The sequence below is a fragment of the Phascolarctos cinereus genome, unplaced genomic scaffold (genome assembly GCF_003287225.1).
Source record: "Phascolarctos cinereus isolate Bilbo 61053 unplaced genomic scaffold, phaCin_HiC Scaffold_4;HRSCAF=312, whole genome shotgun sequence".
In the NCBI taxonomy this organism is placed as follows: Eukaryota; Metazoa; Chordata; class Mammalia; order Diprotodontia; family Phascolarctidae; genus Phascolarctos; species Phascolarctos cinereus.
Genome location: NW_027555847.1, coordinates 668775599 through 668793275, shown reverse-complemented (window position 1 = coordinate 668793275; position 17677 = coordinate 668775599). Strand labels below are relative to the sequence as shown.

General features: G+C 39.2%; 1 protein-coding gene and 1 pseudogene across 1 annotated transcript; both read right to left on the bottom strand.

Annotated features, from left to right (window-relative positions):
- Positions 1-1435: 1435 nt before the first annotated feature.
- LOC110196204 (olfactory receptor 7C1-like) lies at positions 1436-2373 on the bottom strand (annotated as a pseudogene).
- A 12138-nt stretch (positions 2374-14511) lies between these two features.
- Positions 14512-15465, bottom strand: LOC110196209 (olfactory receptor 7D2-like). Its single transcript, XM_020969354.2, has one exon. The coding sequence runs from the start codon at positions 15448-15450 to the stop codon at positions 14512-14514; it is 939 nt and encodes a 312-aa protein (XP_020825013.1). The 5' UTR covers positions 15451-15465.
- Between the last annotated feature and the right edge of the window lie 2212 nt (positions 15466-17677).

The window sequence follows — 17677 nt, the reverse complement described above, 5'->3', positions numbered from 1 at the left end:
TAACTGGGAGCTCGTGAAGCATCTTAAGCAAAGTAATGAAATGGTCAGATTCATGTTTGGGGGAAATGATGACAAAGATGATCACAAAAGCAACTGGACTGTGAACAGATGTACCCATTCAATGTCTTATTGTCAAATGGACCTGATCATAGTTTCCCAGAGGTTATGGTATCAGAGCTCAAGTTCTTCCAGGTGCAACTAAACTAGAAAGATTTCATCTATGGTATCAGGCAAAGGACAAAGAGGCTCATCATTGGATGGTTTTTTTAACCACAGCAACTCATAATGACCATCTAGAAAGACATGGAGAAGCTGAAATGAAATCTCATATTGATTTTCTCTATTTTTTTTTCTTTCCTGTAGCTATAAAATATTTCACAGTTTACAAAACACTTTTATATACAATATTTAATTTGATGTACAGAGAAAAAACATTTCATGTAGTCAGGGTAGGTCTTCCAATTCCCATTTCAGAAATGATGAAATTGAGGAATAAAGACATTAAGTGATTTGGACAATGGTACACAGCTTATAAGTGCTAGGCTGAGGACTAAATCTTTTTTTTTTCACTCCGTTTCCAGGACTTTTTTGAGCTGGAAAATGTTGTGAGGAAGCAGGAAATATTCAATCAGATGTAGTTATGATGGAAACACCAGGAATAGAGTCCATAGAGAATGATATCAAGGTCATTTATAGTCAACCAGAGTAGAGTGAGCCCAGAGTAACAAGTTCTCAAAGGAACTTTGAGATTCATCAACCAACATTTATTAAGCACCTAATATGTTCCAGGCACTCTACTAAACTTTGGTGATACAAAATGAGGAAAAAAATCATCCCTGACCTCCAGGATCTTACAATCTAATGGGGGAAGCAACATGCAAAGATATATATACAAACAAGCTATATACAGGATTAACAAGAAATTATTAACAGAATGAAGGGAATAGAATTAAGGGGGGTTGGGAAAGGCTTCCAGTAAAAATAGGATTTTTTTTTTAAATTGTGACTTGAAATAAAAGAAGCCAAAAGGTGGAGTGGATTGAGAATTCCAGACATGGGGATAGCCCGTGAAAATACCCAGAGCCAAGAAATGGAGTATCTTTTTCATGGAATGGCAAAGAGCTCACCAGGGCTGAGTATATGATGTGCATTAAGATATTAAAAACTGGAAAGGTAGAAAGGGAACAGGTGATAAAGGGATTTGAATATCAAACAGAGATATTTTATTTGATCCCAGAGGCAATAGGGAATCCCTGGCATTCATTGCTTAGAAGGAGTGACAAGGTCAGACCTATACTTTAGGAAAATCACCTTTGTGGCTAAATACAGGGTGCATTTGAGTGTTGGTGAGAACTGAGGAATCAAAGACTCCTGCCTCTCAATATTTTCCCCAGAAGAACCTTTGTCCTATTCTAAGAACCAGAAGCCAGCACCATCACTGAGAAGAGGCTATTCTGCTAATGAGCCTCCTAAGGGCATCTTTTATGTCTTTATTCCTTAGTGTATAGATGAAGGGGTTCAACATGGGAGTGACCACAGCATACATTGCTGAAGCAACTGTGCTCTTCCAGGAAGAGTGGGTAGCAGAGGAGCTCAAATACACTCCAAACCCTGTGCCATAGAATAAGGAAACAACACAGAGGTGAGACCCACAGGTAGAAAAGGCTTTATACTTACCCTGAGCAGATGGGACTTTCAAAATGGAAGAACAGATCTTACTGTAAGAGAAAAGGATCCCTGTGAAAGGGAAAAAACCCAATATCCAGCAGCAAAATATATCAAGACAAAATTGATGAGAGTGTCAGAACAAGAGAGTTTTAGAACCTCAGCAAGATCACAAAAGAAATGTTGAATTTCATGGTCTAAACAGAAGGAGAGCTGTGTTACCATCAGGCTGTGAAGAAGGGAGTTTAGAAAGCTTATAATCCAGGAAAGCAGTACCAGCAGGCTACAGAGCTGAGGACTCATGATGGCTGCATAGTGTAGAGGATGACAGATAGCCACAAATCGGTCATAAGCCATTACAGCAAGGAGGAAATTATCCAAACCAGCAAAAACAATAAAAAAGGACATCTGGGCAAGACAGTTAGCATAGGAGATGGCCTTGTTTTGTGTCAAGATGCTCACCAGCATCTTGGGGACTGTGGTGGTTACCACACAGATATCTACAAAGGACAAGTTGAAAAGGAAGAAGTACATGGGGGTGTGAAGATGAGAGTCAGAGCCAATGGCCAGCATTATGAGCAGGTTTCCAACCACTGTGACCAAATACATGCCCAAGAACAGTTCAAAGAGGGGCCCCTGCTCATCTGCTTTTTCAGAAAATCGCAGGAGGATGAATTCAGTGAATTGTGTTTGGTTTCCTGGTACCATGGGTCTGACTCTTCTGCTGGGAAAAAGAAATAAGAAGAGCATGACATGAAAATACAGTTATCCTTGTATATGAAATGGAAAGAACTCTGACTTTGACCAGCCTCTGACTTAGAATTTCTAAGTTCTGTCCTTCTCTCTGCAACTTATTACCTTTGTGATTATGGACAAGTCACTATTTCCACATTCCCCCTCAATGGAAGACAAAGAACTTGCATCTAATAATGTCTAAGATTCCTTCTAGTTCAGACAGTCTTTGAAACATGAACAACCACAAGTAGAAATGAACATTTTATGAATCCCATCTGAAATTTGCTGTAAGCATCACCATGGGCAGGGCAGGACCATTTCTGCAGACAACAGCACAGAGAGAGTACAATGGTCGCATATGACTGAAAATTTGGGCTGTCCTTTCTTTCCATGAAATCATAAAATCACATAGTAATGGAAGGGACCTTATAGGACACATAGGACAAAACCATACCCCATAAAAAATCCTGGCACAAAAATATACCTGGCCTATCCACATCCAAAGAAGGAACTATCAAAGTTGAATTGCTATCATTTTTTTTCTCTCTGTTGAGTTTTGTTTCCTCTTTCTGATGGTTCCTCCTATTGGTTTTAATTTTTACTTACAACTTCACTAATGTGAAAATATGTTTAATAGGAATGCAAATGTATAGCCTATATCAGATTGTGCACCGTCTTGGGGAGGGTGGTGGGGAGGAAGGGGGAGAAAAATTTTAAAATCAAAAGCATATGGAAGTGATTGTTGATAAATCAAAATAAACTAATAAAATTTTTTAAAAAGTATATCTGGCAATTGGCCATCTAGCCTTTCCTTGAAGACTTCCATGGAAAGGAAACCTCTTGGTTTCCTGAGGGAATTTATTCCACTCTGGGTTTGCTCTCACCTTCCTTTCTATTGAGCCAAAATATGCCTGTTATCAAGTTCCATCCAGTGCCCTCATTCTACCCTCTGAGTCTTTGCAGAACAAATCACTTCTCTCTTCCACATAATATCCCTTTAAAAAAGAGAGTTAGCCCATATTGCATGTTTTCTCTCCTTTAGGCCAAGTAACTCTAGTTCCTTCAGCTGATCTACATAAGCCCTTAACGATCCTAGTTACTTTCTCTTGCATCTTCTCCAGATGATCAATATCCTTTCTAAGTTGTGGTAACCAGAACTAAACATAGAATTTCAGATGAAGTCTGACTGTGGTCAAAGACAATGGGATGATCATGGAAGCTATGTCTCCTTTAATGTAGGTTAAGTTTTCTTTAGGTTATTTTGTCTGCCGTATTAATGCTGACTCATAGTGAGTTTACAGTTTACTGGAAACCTCCAGATCATTTTGGGGTGGGGCAGGGCAACATAGTTAAGTGACTTGCCCAGGGTCACACAGCTAGTAAGGATTATGTGTCTGAGGCCACAGATGATTTTTAAATGAATAATGGTCTTGTGTGTTGGGGGAATGTGTTCTTGGGCAGCTTGTGTGCTTTTCCCTTTCTTGTATGCTGGAGCTACCCATAGTTGGTAGTGGATGAGATCATCCTTCCAGTATTTGGTGACCCAGTGTTGCTAAGGATCCTCTGTGATAGCCTAGGGCTGTATATGTGAAAGGGTATCTCTCTGAGACTCTGCCCCATCAGCCTTGAATGAGTTTTGGGAGCTCTGGGCAATGACACTTTTCAGTTCTGACTCCTATTCTTTAGTCCCTTGAAACTGAGACATTCTATATCCTAAAGCCCATTCCAGCTGATTGTATTTTTAAGTTCCTTTCCTGTGATGCATGTGGTTTTGAAAAGGAAACAACCTCACTGGAGCACATGGCCCAAGCTTAGATAGAAGATGGATGCAGGATTAAATGGGATCATTCAGTCTAGGAAGGTTTTTCTAGAGAGAATGGAGTCAGGTCTAAGACTTTAGGGTCAAGCTAAGAACTTCAAACAATTTTAGGGCTACTTATTATGTTCTTTATATTAACAAGAAAAGTCAGGAAGAGTCTGAATAAAAGAGACAGAATTTCTAGAAGCATAATCCCTCTAAGAGTTCTAGAAGCACTGAACCTCAGAATTGAAGTGGACCCAGAAGTTATTTAGTGTAACCTATAGCTAAATAAGAATTCTCTCCATATGACCCATGGAAAATGTGATGTGGCTATGAAAATCACCTATTGAGTTCTTCCTACATGGTTACGTAGGCAGTACACATTTATGAAAAAGTTACTATATGAGAAACACTGTGCTAAGTGCTAGGGATACAAAAACAAGAAATAACATGGGTGAGATAGAAAGGCGGAAGGTACCCCAAGGACATGGTGACTGAGTCTGGAGACTCAGAGGCATGGACAGGAGGAGAACAAAGAAGGACAAACCTGAGCTCTTTCCCAAAACTGGGAATTCACTTGAAGGAACACACCAATGGGAAAAGGAGGGAGGCATGAGGGAATTATGTTGAAGGGTGAGAAAACCCTGGGCTCTAAGTCATGACTTTGAAATACACAGAGTCGGAAACACAGCAGAGAGGGTGATGAGATGCCATTTTACAGGTGAGAAGTCATTATCCAACTGTTGCTTGAAGACCTGCAATGAGCGGGAACCCACCATCTCCTGATAGAGCTCATTTCATATTTGTAAAGCTTTACTTGTTAAGAAGTTTGTTTGTTTTCTAAGATGAAGTGTAAATTTGGTTTTTTTCCATCTCCTCTCTAGGCTAAGGAAAACATTTCATTCCTCTTTTTAGCCCTTCAAATACTTAAAGATAGTTACTACTCCTGAAGAGGTAGGAGCATAGCACATATCTATTGTAGGCTGATACCTTGAAACCCAAAAGAGAATACTTGGAGAGATGAAGAAAAGGAGTTTCTTCCTCATTTTGGGGGTGGTGTTGGTGGCAGTAGCAAGACTAGAACCTCTTGGGGTTGATGGCCAGTAAGGGAGAAGAATCTCCCAGAATGGTTATCATGTTCAGGCCAAAGGAGGTCTGTGCTGATTGATATTTACCTTATCACCAACAAAGATCCTTATCTTTTTCACATGTGTAGGATGTACTCTGGGGTTACTGTCAACCCACATACAGACCACAAAGTTGAGTCCCTAGAAGATAACAACTATGTTTCCCCTCAAGTTTCTAGGGGTAGCACTGAGGTGTTTGGTGATGGTTCTCTAATTCATGTAAACTTAAATACTTATAAACTTCCACCAAAGTGATTCCTCTATTAATTTTAAGTTGATAATCAGACAGACTTTATGGGTTTCTAGAAAGGGGTGTTTACTAAGGTTTTAGTACAGTTTGTATAAAATAACCCACCACTCCAAAGAAAAAAAAACAGTAATGATATACTCCCCCACAAGTACAGAGGTCATGCATGGGAAAGTGGGATCAAATTTAGAGAGTACTTGTTACAAAGGGATAGCACAGCCCGTGGAAGTCATTTTCCTTGTGGTGCTTTTTTCCCCTTCCTGGAACTCTCGTGAAATTCCTACTAGGGATGGTATAATGTCTGCCTGTGCTTCTTGTAAATGCTGTAATTATTAGGAATGTTTTCCTTCAATCAAGTCAAATTTTTTTTTTTGCAATTTCCATGCATTATTCCTAGTTTTGCTCCCTGAGGTCAAGCAAAACATACCTAATCTTTCTCATAACAGTCCTTGAAATACTTGAAAGCAATTGTCTCCTACCATGATATCACACACCCAAGCTTCTCTATTCCTTAACAACTTTCTAACCTTTTTTGGCTCCTTTCTCTGTCTCTCTTTCCCCAGCCCAATCATACCCACATCCTTAGAGGTAGAACAATGCAGCAACTGATAATTGATCAAAGTCTCTAGTTCACAGTAGGTTTGCATGGTATACCACTAAACAACCTGGTATCAAACACTTCCTGGATAGGAATAGTTTCTCATAGTAGAACTCAAGAAATGCTGGTTACTTTTCATAAGTTGATTTTTGTGCTGGTATCTTCAGCAAAAGTCTGAGCATTCAGAGCAATAGGGAGGAATAGAAGGTAGAAAGGAATTGAGGGTGGGAGAGAAGAATAAAATAGAATTAGGAATAATAAATCAGAATTTCAGATCATGTGGTCCTACCCCTATCAGAAACAGAAAGAGGAAAAAAAATGTCAGGTAAACAAGGTTCATAAGAGATGACAAAATCAATAAAAATTACATTAGGGTAAGAGGTAGCAGGCAAAGTCAAGGAGAAAACTGTGCCTGCTGAATTTTAAAAAATCCAAGGAAAGTACATATACATTGGAGCAATCTTTCATACATTTATAAAAGGGACTACCAGATATCTTGTTGAATTGATACACTATACTCCAAATACCATAAAGTCTCTGCCTGTATCCTTCTCACATATTTCTTCCTCACAATTTCCCTAGGAATTCCAGCCCATCCTCTGAAAGCTCTGTTTCTGACTAGCTTCAGATTATAGGAAATGGTTTCAGCCCACCCACCAGCTGTTATTTGGGTACAAAGTCCTTCCATCACCTCCCCTGTGCTTACCCACACTTCTTGACCATGTGACTTGTGCCTTGAGGGATAACCTCAGCATACAGTACCTTTCAGAGGCCTATAGAATTATAGGTGTCATCTACAATTTGCATGAAAAGGGCCAGTACGTTTTATCTGGCATTAGGGTCATTACCCCTGCCTTTTCTAGTCTCCTTATTAGGGCATCTGAGACTTACTTCTGACTAAAGATTTTCCTTAGTGTTTGGATTACACTTGGCTGAGATGGATTGGGCCACAATGTACTCTTATCTCCGCTATCATGACAAAAATAAAAATTTATTTTTCTGAAATGACTTAAGGTCACCCAAAAATTGCACAAAGATGATCTCACTTGAATTTCAAAAAACCACCATAAAGTCAGTAAAGTATTTTTGATCCCCATTTTATGGCTCAGGGCCCAACAATAAAAATAATTAGGCCAAAGTCTTATTGGCAAAGTTGAAATCTCAACATGAATTAGGGTATAAGGCTTATTCTAATTTGCTTTTCCTCCAAATGTGGTCCTGGGCTGAACTCTGGGCTTTCAAGTAGACCCTGAAGTAGGTCAGATTTTCTTGCTCTATCACCTGATTAGGATATGATTGCATCTGTGCTAGGTGTGGGAGAATCTCTTTGAATTTCTGAGCAACAACAGGCTGCTTCTCTTTTCCCTTACTTTCTACTTCTTTTACTCTCTCCCTTCCCAACACTTCCTATCTCCAATCAGTTACTGAACACAATCAATGGGTCAGGTTTGTCTGACTGCATCTCTTGGAATGGAGGACAAGGAAGATAGCTACTTTGGTTCCCCCCCAAAGTGGAGAGTTTCAGGCAGTTGGACTTGCATCTCTGGGAGGCACAAGCAGACTTCATCCTGGACTGAGATAGCTGGTATCTGGTCCTGTGGAAGAACAGGAAGAATATTTGCAAGTTCTAGTGCCTAAGAGGCTCAATTCCCCAAACTCTTCATTAGAAAAATCACATCATTGTATTTTCTATCCCTGAACAGCTGAACTCTCTGTGGGGCAGGAAAATATAGCAGAAATCTCCTTAACAGTGAGAGCTGTCCAATATCACATATGAAGTTACCAAACCCTGGGGATCTTGAACAGGAAAATACCTCAGAGGATCTTCAGTCCAATCTGAATCTTCTACTATGTTCCCAACAAGGAATCCACTGCTCCCTAGGGCATCCCATGCTGCTGTTGTAGTGTTTTAATTGCAAGACTGTTTTTGCTTCTACTGAGCCAAAATTAGCCTCCTTGTAGGTTTGTCTCCTTTTTCCTCATTGCATTTTCTGGGGCCAAGCAGAACAAGTCCAAACACTCTTCCACATAAGATAATTTCAAACTCATGAAGACAGCTGTAATGTCCAACTAAAGTCTTCTCTTCTTCAGGACAAACATCTCAAGTTTCTCTAATTGGTCCTCACACATATTACATTTGTCATTTGCCTTCCCATCCAGGTTTAAGACCAGACATTTATTGCTATTAAATTTCATCTAATTATATTTGGCTCAATATTATAATTGGTCAAGAACTTTTTTGGTTATTCATGTATAGTCAAGGAAAACATTTTCATATTATTCTTTTTATAAAAGAAATCAGATCCCCCCCCAAAAAACCCAAGAAAAATAAACAAAGTTTAAAAAGTATGCTTTGATCTGTATTCAGACTCCATCAGTTCTTTCTCTGGGGATAGATATCATTTTTCATCATAAGTTCTTCAGAGTTGTTCAAGATGTTTAAAAAAAACAACTTATTGTTTCATTAAAAGCTCAACATAGAATATTTGCTCACTTAACCAAACTCACTTTTTAATTCTTTTTAAATCAATTCAATTTAATTCATTAAGTATCAGTAATTTTTTAGTCATTCAAAGTCATCCTTGGGAGGAGTGCGGCATAGTTCACAGAGGGGTTTTGATTTGAAAGATTTGGGTTTGGATACAGCTTTTGATATTTACTAGCTTTGCATGTCTCGGCAAGTCACTTAATCTATCTGAATATCAGTTTCTGGATCAATAAAATGTTATTAGCATTACGACATTATATGATAATACTCAGTTTTTGTGATGATCAAATAAAATAACGTATATAAAGGGAACTAAAAACCTAACTCTCTAAATACATATTTTATTGCTATTGTTTCTTGTTGTTATTATTACTAAAACTATATTACGTCATCCAGAGATCCCCCAAATCACCAGAATGATAGGTATTTAGCCCACTCCTAGGGGCTGAACCTCCAAATATAACTTTTCTTTCTTTGACTTGTTATGCCCTAGTCACAGAGTTTATTTCCAAGAAAAATTCAAAGTAAAATTTAGTTATAGTTCATATCTAGAGTTCCCCAAATGTCAGCTGAGTCTCCAGGTCCCTTACATAACCTCAGAGTAACAAACTCAAATGCAATATGGAGTAACCTTTATTTCATCCCACTGAAAATGCAAGACTTAGCACAGCCTATAAACAGACACTGAAAACATACATGTTCAAGATAATAAACCAACTCTGCCTGGGATCAGTAAGCTGGAAAATGTGAATGGATACATTATTATGTAAAGATGTCCCTGTGATTGAAAGAGTTCAAGCCAAAAATGAATGATCTCCTTTTTTCAGGTCCATTTTAGATCTAGAGAGGATTGTTTCATGATTTAAGATGCTGGAGCAGAGAACATTCAAGTTCTCTTCTATGATTTTGTGATTCAGAAGGGAGAGAGCCAAGGTGAGGTCAATTCATATCAAGCATTCTTTTTTTTTAATATAAATTTGTTTATTTTTAGTTTTCAACATTCACTTTCACAAGTTTTTGAATTCCAAATTTTCACCTCATCTCCCCCCTCCCCCCACCCCAAGATGTCATACATTCTGAATATCCCTTCCCCTAGTCTGTCCTCTCTTCTATCTCTCTCCCTTTCTCTTATCCCCTTCCCCTTCTATTTTCCTGTAGGGCAGGATAGACTTCTGTACCCCATTTCCTGTATTTCTTATTTCCCAGTAGCATGTGAAAACATTTTTTTAAACACATGTTTTTAAAACTTTAGGTTTCAAATTTTCTCTCTTCCTCCCTCCCCACCCACCCACATTGAAAAGGCAAACAACTCAATATAGATTATACGTGTGCAGTTATGCAAATCACGTCCATAGTAGACATGTGAAAAACTAACTCTATTTCCCTTAATCCTATCCTGCCCTCCCATTTATTCTATTCTTTCTTTTGACCCTGTCCCTCCTCAGAAGTATTTACTTCTGATTACCCCTTTCCCAATCTGCCCTCCTCTCTATCATCCCCCTGCTCTCTTGTCCCCTTCTCCCCCTATTTTCCTGTAGGGTAAGACAGATTTCCATACCCAATTGAATGTGTATGTTATTCCCTCCTTAAGCCAAATCCTATGAGAATAAGATTCACTCATTCCCTCTCACCTTCCCCATTTCCCCTCCACTGTAAGAGACTTTTCTTTTCGTTTTTTTTGTGAGATAATTTACCCCATTCTACCTCTCCCTTTCTTCTTCTCTGAGTATAATCCTCTCTCATCCCTTAATTTTATTCTCCAGATATGACCCCTTAATCTTCAACTCACCCTGTGCCCTCTATCTATCTATCTACATATACATACATATAATTTTTTTCCTCCAACTACCCTAATACTGACAAAGGTCTCATGAGTTATAAATATCATCTTTCCATGCAGGAATGTAAACAGTTCAATCTTAATAAGTCTCTTATGATTTCTCTTTCCTGTTTACCTCTTCATGTTCCACTGGAGTCCTGTATTTGAAAGTCAAATTTTCTATTCAGCTCTGGTCTTTTCATCAAGAATGCTTGAAAGTCCTCTATTTCACTGAATGACCATTTTTTCCCCTGAAGGATTATACTCAGTTTTGCTGGGTAGGTGATTCTTGGTTGTAATCCTATCTCCTTTGCCCTCCAGAATATTATATTCCATGCCCGGCAGTCCTTTAATGTAGAAGCTGCTAAATCTTGTGTTATCCTGATTGTGTTTCCACAGTACTTGAATTGTTTCCTTCTGGCAGCTTGTAATATTTTCTCCTTGACCTGGGAACTCTGGAATTTGGCTACAATATTCCTAGGAGTTTTCCTTTGGGGATCTCTTTCAGGAGGAGATCTGTGGATTCTTTCAATTTCTATTTTGCCCTCTGGTTCTAATATATCAGGGCAGTTTTCCTTGATAATTTCTTGAAAGATGATGTCTAGGCTTTTTTTTGATCATGGCTTTCAGATAGTCCAATAATTTTTAAATTCTCTCTCCTGGATCTATTTTCCAGGTCAGTTGTTTTTCCAATGAGATATTTCACATTGTTTTCTAATTTTTCATTCTTTTGGATTTGTTTACTGTGTCTTGATTTCTCATAAAGTCACTATCTTCCAATTGCTCTATTCTAATTTTTAAGGAAGTATTTTCTTCAGTAATCTTTTGGACTTCCTTTTCCATTTGGCCAATTTTTCTTTTTAGGGCATTTTTCTCCTCATTGGCTTTTTGGACCTCTTTTGCCATTTGGGTTAGGCTATTTTTTAAGGTGTTATTTTCTTCAGTATTTTTTTGGGTCTCCTTTAGCAAGTTGTTGACTTGTTTTCATGATTTTCTTGCATCACTCTCATTTCTCTTCCCAGTTTTTCCTCTACTTCCCTTACTTTTCTCAAAATCCCTTTTGAGCTCTTCCAAGGCCTGGACTGATTCATATTTTTCTTGGAGGCTTTGGATGTAGGAGCTTTGACTTTGTTGTCTTCTTCTGGTTGTATATTTTGATCTTCTTTTTCACCAAAGTAAGATAATATAGTCTGACTCTTTTTGTGCTGCTTGCTCATGATCCCGGCCAATTACTTGAGTTTTAAACTCTTTGTTAAGGTAGAATCTGCTTCCAATGTGGAGAATGTACTGTCCCAAGCTTCGGGGGGTTTGTACAGCTGTTTTCAGAGATACTTGTAGGGCCCTGTAAATTTTCAGTTCTTCCAAGGTGGTATGATAAGGGGCGAGGTGTTTACTCCTTTCCTGGCCTGTGACCACAAGTACTCCTTTCTGTCCTGTAACTGTGAGGAGGGGCTCCTCTCCACAATCGCTGCAAGCTCCACCAAGCCAGCGCTCCTCCTCACCCCAGCACTGCTGCCCAGAACTGTGACCCAGATCCACACACGGGCATAGCAAGAGATTCCTGTCTCAGCACTGGCAGAGAGATCCCTGCAATCCCTCTCTGATCAGCCACTGGATTCCCCCTCAGTCTGTGGGCCAGAAGCTCAGGAAGCAGCTGCCCCCCCCAGCGCCTCGCTCTTGGGGAATGGAGCTGAAACCCTGCTTTCCTTTCTCAGCACCGACAGAAACAGACTTTTCCCACTGACCTTCTAAGTTGTCCTTGGCATTGGTGGATTGAGGAGTCTGGAAACCTCCACAGTTGCCCGGGATTCAGTCCTCTGAGGCCTGTTCCAGGTTGCCAGAGGCCTGCTCCAGGTTGGCAGCAGCCTGCGTGCCCATGCTGTGCTGTGCTGCGCTCCCAGCCCGGCATGATACACCTTTCTGATCAATCATTCAGTTTGTCTTGGGCTGGAAATTTGTTTCACTCTTTTTGTGGATTCTGCTGCTTCAGAATTTGTTTAGAGAGATTTTTTATGAGTATTTGGAGGGGTTTGGAGGAGAGCTCAAGCAAGTCACTGCTTTCACTCTGCCATCTTGGCTCTGTTTCCCATATCAAGAATTCTTTAAATGCCTACAATGTGCCAGGTATTGTGTCATGTGCTTTGTATACAAAAACAAATATGAAGCAATCTCTCTACTCTCTAAGCTTCCTTTGTGGCAAGGAAAATTCAAGATGTGCGCAGATAAAGAAAAGTGAAACGTATAGAGTAAATTTGTGGGAGTGGGAGTAATACTAACAACTGGGGAATTCAGGAATTCTTTTTGGAGTTAGTACTCAAACAGCAATGAATGGAGGTAGAACATCCAAGACATAGCGGTGAGTACAGGCTCGCCTCTCTTCCATGTGTGGGAAACAGCCTGTGTAACAGCTCTGAAGGGAGAGATGGGAACATTGTTACAAGTAGATGAATTTGATTGGAGAATGTTTGAGTAGTGGTGTGAAATCCAGCCTGGAATATATGTTGGAATTAGATTTGAAGGGTTTTAAAATCCATAGGAGGTGGAATTTTATCTTAGATATAATTGGTAACCCAGAAAGCATCTAAAGCAAAGTTGTGACATGGCCAAATGTGAAAGCACTTGGACTTTCCACAAATGTACACATTCCATGTCTCATTGTCACATGGAGTTGACATTACTTTCTTATAGAATGTGTCATCAGTGCTCCAGTTCTTCCAGATCCAACTAAATAAAAAGACTTCACCTATGGTATTAGGCAAAGCACAAAGAAGTTCATCATGAGAGCGTTGGCCACCATGTGACAATTTTTTTTTTCCCACAGCAACTCATAATGGATACCTGCTAAGGCATGAAGGAATTGGCACCTAGACTCTCAGTGATGAAATCCCATATCAGTTTTGTAATTGATTCCTTCCTGTCCTGGAGCTATATGGCATTTCATTGTTTACAAAGCACTTTCATAAACAATGTTTGATTTGATGTACAAAAAATGTTAAGTAGTCAGGGCAGGTCTTTCAACTTCCACTTCGGAAATGAAGAGTGATAAAGATATTAAATGTCTTGGCCAAGGGCACACGGATCATAAGTGGTAGGCTGAGGGATAACATCAGGGCCTTTTCACTCCATATCTAGCATTTTTTTAAGTTAGAAAATATCCTGAGGAAGCAGGATATGTTCAACCAGATGTCATTGTGGTGGAAACTCCAGGAACAGGGGCCATGAAGAAAAAGATCAAGGTCATTTGTAGTGAATGAGCAGAGTGAGCCAGTAAGGTAGGAACCTTGAGATTCATCAATCAACATTTATTAAGCAGCAGCTATTTGTCAGTCACTGTGCTAAGTATTGGGGATACAAAATGAAGATATGACAGTCCTTGACCTCAAGGATCGCACAATCTAACTGGGGAGACAACATGCAAACAAATGCATAAAAACAAAGTATATACAGGATTAATAGTGCTTAATACAATAATAATTAATAAATTGAGTTAATACATATTGATAATGATTGACAAATCATTAAGAAAAGGGACTAGAATTAAGAGGAGTTGGGAAAGGCTTCCAGTAAAAGAAGAGATTTTTTGAAATTTGGGACTAAAAAGCAGCAAAAGAAGCCAGTAGGTGCAGTTGAGGAGAGAGAGCATTCCAGATGTGAGGGGCAGCCTGAAAAAATGCCCAGAGTCCAGAAATAGAGTGTCTTCACAGAATCCTAAAGAGGGGATATTGAAGCCAAGGGTGTGTGGTAGGGAATAAAGTATTACAAGACTCAAAGGTAGAAAGGGTTTAGGGTATGAAGGGATCTGAATGTTAAATGGAGAATTTTGTATTTGATCCTAGAGGCAATAGGAAGCCACTGGTATTCAATGGGGGAAGGGTGACAGAATCAGACTTGCACTTGAGGAAAATCACTGTAGGAGCTAAACGGAGGATAGATTTGAGTGGGGAGAAAATGGAAGAATCCGAGATTTCTGCCTCTCAATATTTCCCTGGGTAATACCAGTGTCTTATTCCAAGGACCAGGAGCCAGCCCCATCATTGAGAGGAGGCTATTCTGCTAATGAGCCTCCTAAGGGCACCTTTTATGTCTTTATTCCTTAGTGTATAGATGAAGGGGTTCAACATGGGGGTGACTACAGCATACATTGCTGAAGCAACAGTGCTTTTCCAGGAAGAGTGGGTAGCTAAGGAGCTCAAATGTACTCCAAGTCCTGTGCCATAGAATAAGGAAACAACAGAGAGGTGAGACCCACAGGTAGAAAAGGCTTTATACTTACCCTGAGCAGATGGGATTTTCAAAATGGAAGAACAGATCTTACTGTAAGAGAAAAGGATCCCTGTGAAAGGGAGAAAACCCAGCAGTCCAGTAACAAGATATAGCAAGACATAATTGAGGAGAGTGTCAGAACAAGAGAGTTTCAGAACCTCAGCAAGATCACAAAAGAAATGTTGAATTTCATGGTCTGAACAGAAGGGGAGAAGTGTTACCATCAGGCTGTGAAGAAGGGAGTTCAGAAAGCTTATAATCCAGGAGATCAACACTAGCAGGCCACAGAGCTGAGCATTCATGATGGCTGTATAGTGTAGAGGATGACAGATAGCCACAAATCGGTCATAGGCCATTGCAGTGAGAAGGAAATTGTCCAAAGCAATGAAAAACATAAAGGAGTACATCTGGGCAAGACAGTCCACATAGAAAATGGCCTTGTTCTGCGTGAAGATGCTCACCAGCATCTTGGGGACTGTGGTGGTTACCACGCAGATATCTACAAAGGACAAGTTGAAAAGGAAGAAGTACATGGGGGTGTGAAGATGAGAGTCAGAGCCAATGGCCAGCATTATGAGTAGGTTTCCAAGCACTGTGACCAAATACATGGCCAAGAATAGTCCAAAGAGGGGCCCCTGCTCATCTGCCTTTTCAGAAAATCCCAAGAGGATGAATTCAGTGAATTGTGTTTGGTTTCCTGGTACCATGGGTCTGACTCTTCTGCTGGGAAAAAAAAATGAGAAGAGCATGACATGAAAATACAGTTATCCTCATACATGAAATGGAAAGAACTCTGATTCTGACCAGCCTCTGACTTAGAATTCCTCATTTCTGTCCCTGTCTCTGCCATTAATTATCTTTGTGATCCTGGACAAGTCACTAGTTCCACATTCCTCCTCAATGCAAGATAAAGAACTTGGACCTAATGACTTCTAAGATTCCTTCTAGTTCAGACAGTCTTTGAAACATAAACAACCACATTTAAGAATGACCAATTTAAGAACACCATCTCAAATCTACTCTAAGCATCAATGACCCTTGAGCACTTGGATAAAGAAAAGGATACTATTCCACAATTGATAAAATAGTCAAAGGACACGAACAAGCAATTTTCTGATGAAGAAATCAAAACAACTCGTCATCATATAAAAAATGCTCTAAAATCGTTGTCAGCTACAGAAATGCAAATTAAAATAACCTTGAGATACCGTTTTACACCTATCAGATTGGCTAAAATGATTGAAGGGGAAAGTAAAAAATATTGGAAGGGATGTGGACAAATGGGAACATTAATTCACTGTTGGTGGAACTGTCAACTGATCCAACAATTTTGGAAAACAATATAGAATTATGCCCAAAGATTTATTAAGCTCTCTCTGCGCTTTGACCTAAAGTTTCACTACTACGGCTTTTTACAAAGGTAATTAGGGGAAAATAAGCAGAACCTATGTGTTCTAAAATATTTATAGCATTTCTCTTTGTGGTATCAAAGAATTGGAAATTGTTCGGGTGCTCATCAATTGGGGAATGGCTCAATAAGTTGTGGTATATGATCACTATCTAATAGTACTGCTTATCTTATATCTTATCTTATACTTACAGCCCTACAGTGCTCTAAGAAATGATGACCTTGATGATCTTAGAAAAACATGGATAGACTTACATGAAATAACAAAGAGTGAAATGAATAGAACCGTAACAGCAATATTATTTTAAGAATGAGTTTGAGCAGCTAAGTCATTTTGACTATTATAAATACTCACATTAACTACAAAAGACATGTGATGGAACATAGTAACTGCATCCAGGGAAAGAACTAACAAATAGAAGTAGGCATAGAATGATTTTGCATATATATATATATTATGTACATATGCACACTTATTTGCATGTAATGGTAGCTGTCTCTAGGATAGGGGGGCAGAGGAGAAGAAGAACAAGAAAAGAAAAGAAAGTTACATGATATCTTTATTATATATTTAAAAGGAATAGCAAGTTTTACTTAATAGATTTACAGTTTCATGTATATGCATCTTTTTCTATTCTACTGTATTAATAAAATGCTTGTTTTATTTTTTAAGTTCAGAATAAAATAAATGAAAAATGTTTTTTTTAAAGGGAACAAAAAAGATACCCTTGAACATTAAAAAGAAAGAAAGAGATACTACGGTCAGGGCAGGTCCATTCCTGCAGCCAATAACAGAGAGAGAGAGGGCAGTGATCTGGTATTACAGAAGGGCTTTGGACATCCATTTTTTAACAGGAATCATAAAATCACATAGAGATGGGAGGAATTTTATAGGACATGTAGTACAAGCTGTACCACACCAAAAAATCCACCCTACAATTTACCTGGAATGTGGGCATCTCACCTTTCCTTGAAGACCTCCATGGAAAGGAAAACTCTCAGTTTCCTGAAGAAGCCTATTCCACTCTCTCACTTGGTTTCCTGGTACCATGGGGCTGACTTTTCTGCTGGGAAAAAGAAATGAGAAGAGCATGACACGAAGATAGAGTTGCTCTCACTTTCCTTTCTACTGAGCCAAAATACACCTGTTTTCAAGTCCTATCCAATGCTCTCAGTCTACCCTCTGAGTCCCATTTCTCTCCCACATAACATCTCTTTCAACATGCGAAGACAGCCCATATTACATATGTTATCTCTCTTTTTGGCCAAGTAACTCTAGCTCTTTTCACTGATCTTCATAGGCCTTCCTGTCCTGGTCACTCTCCCTTACCTCCTCCCCAGATTATCAATATCTTTTCTAAGTTGTGGGAACCAGAACTAAGTGAAAAAATTTCAGACAGAGTTTGACCTTGGTCAAGGATAATGGAATGATCACCTCCTTCTTATTGGCGGCTTTGTCTCCTTTAATGAAGGTTAATTTATACTCAGATTATTTTGTCTTCCCTATCACTGCTGACTCATAGTGA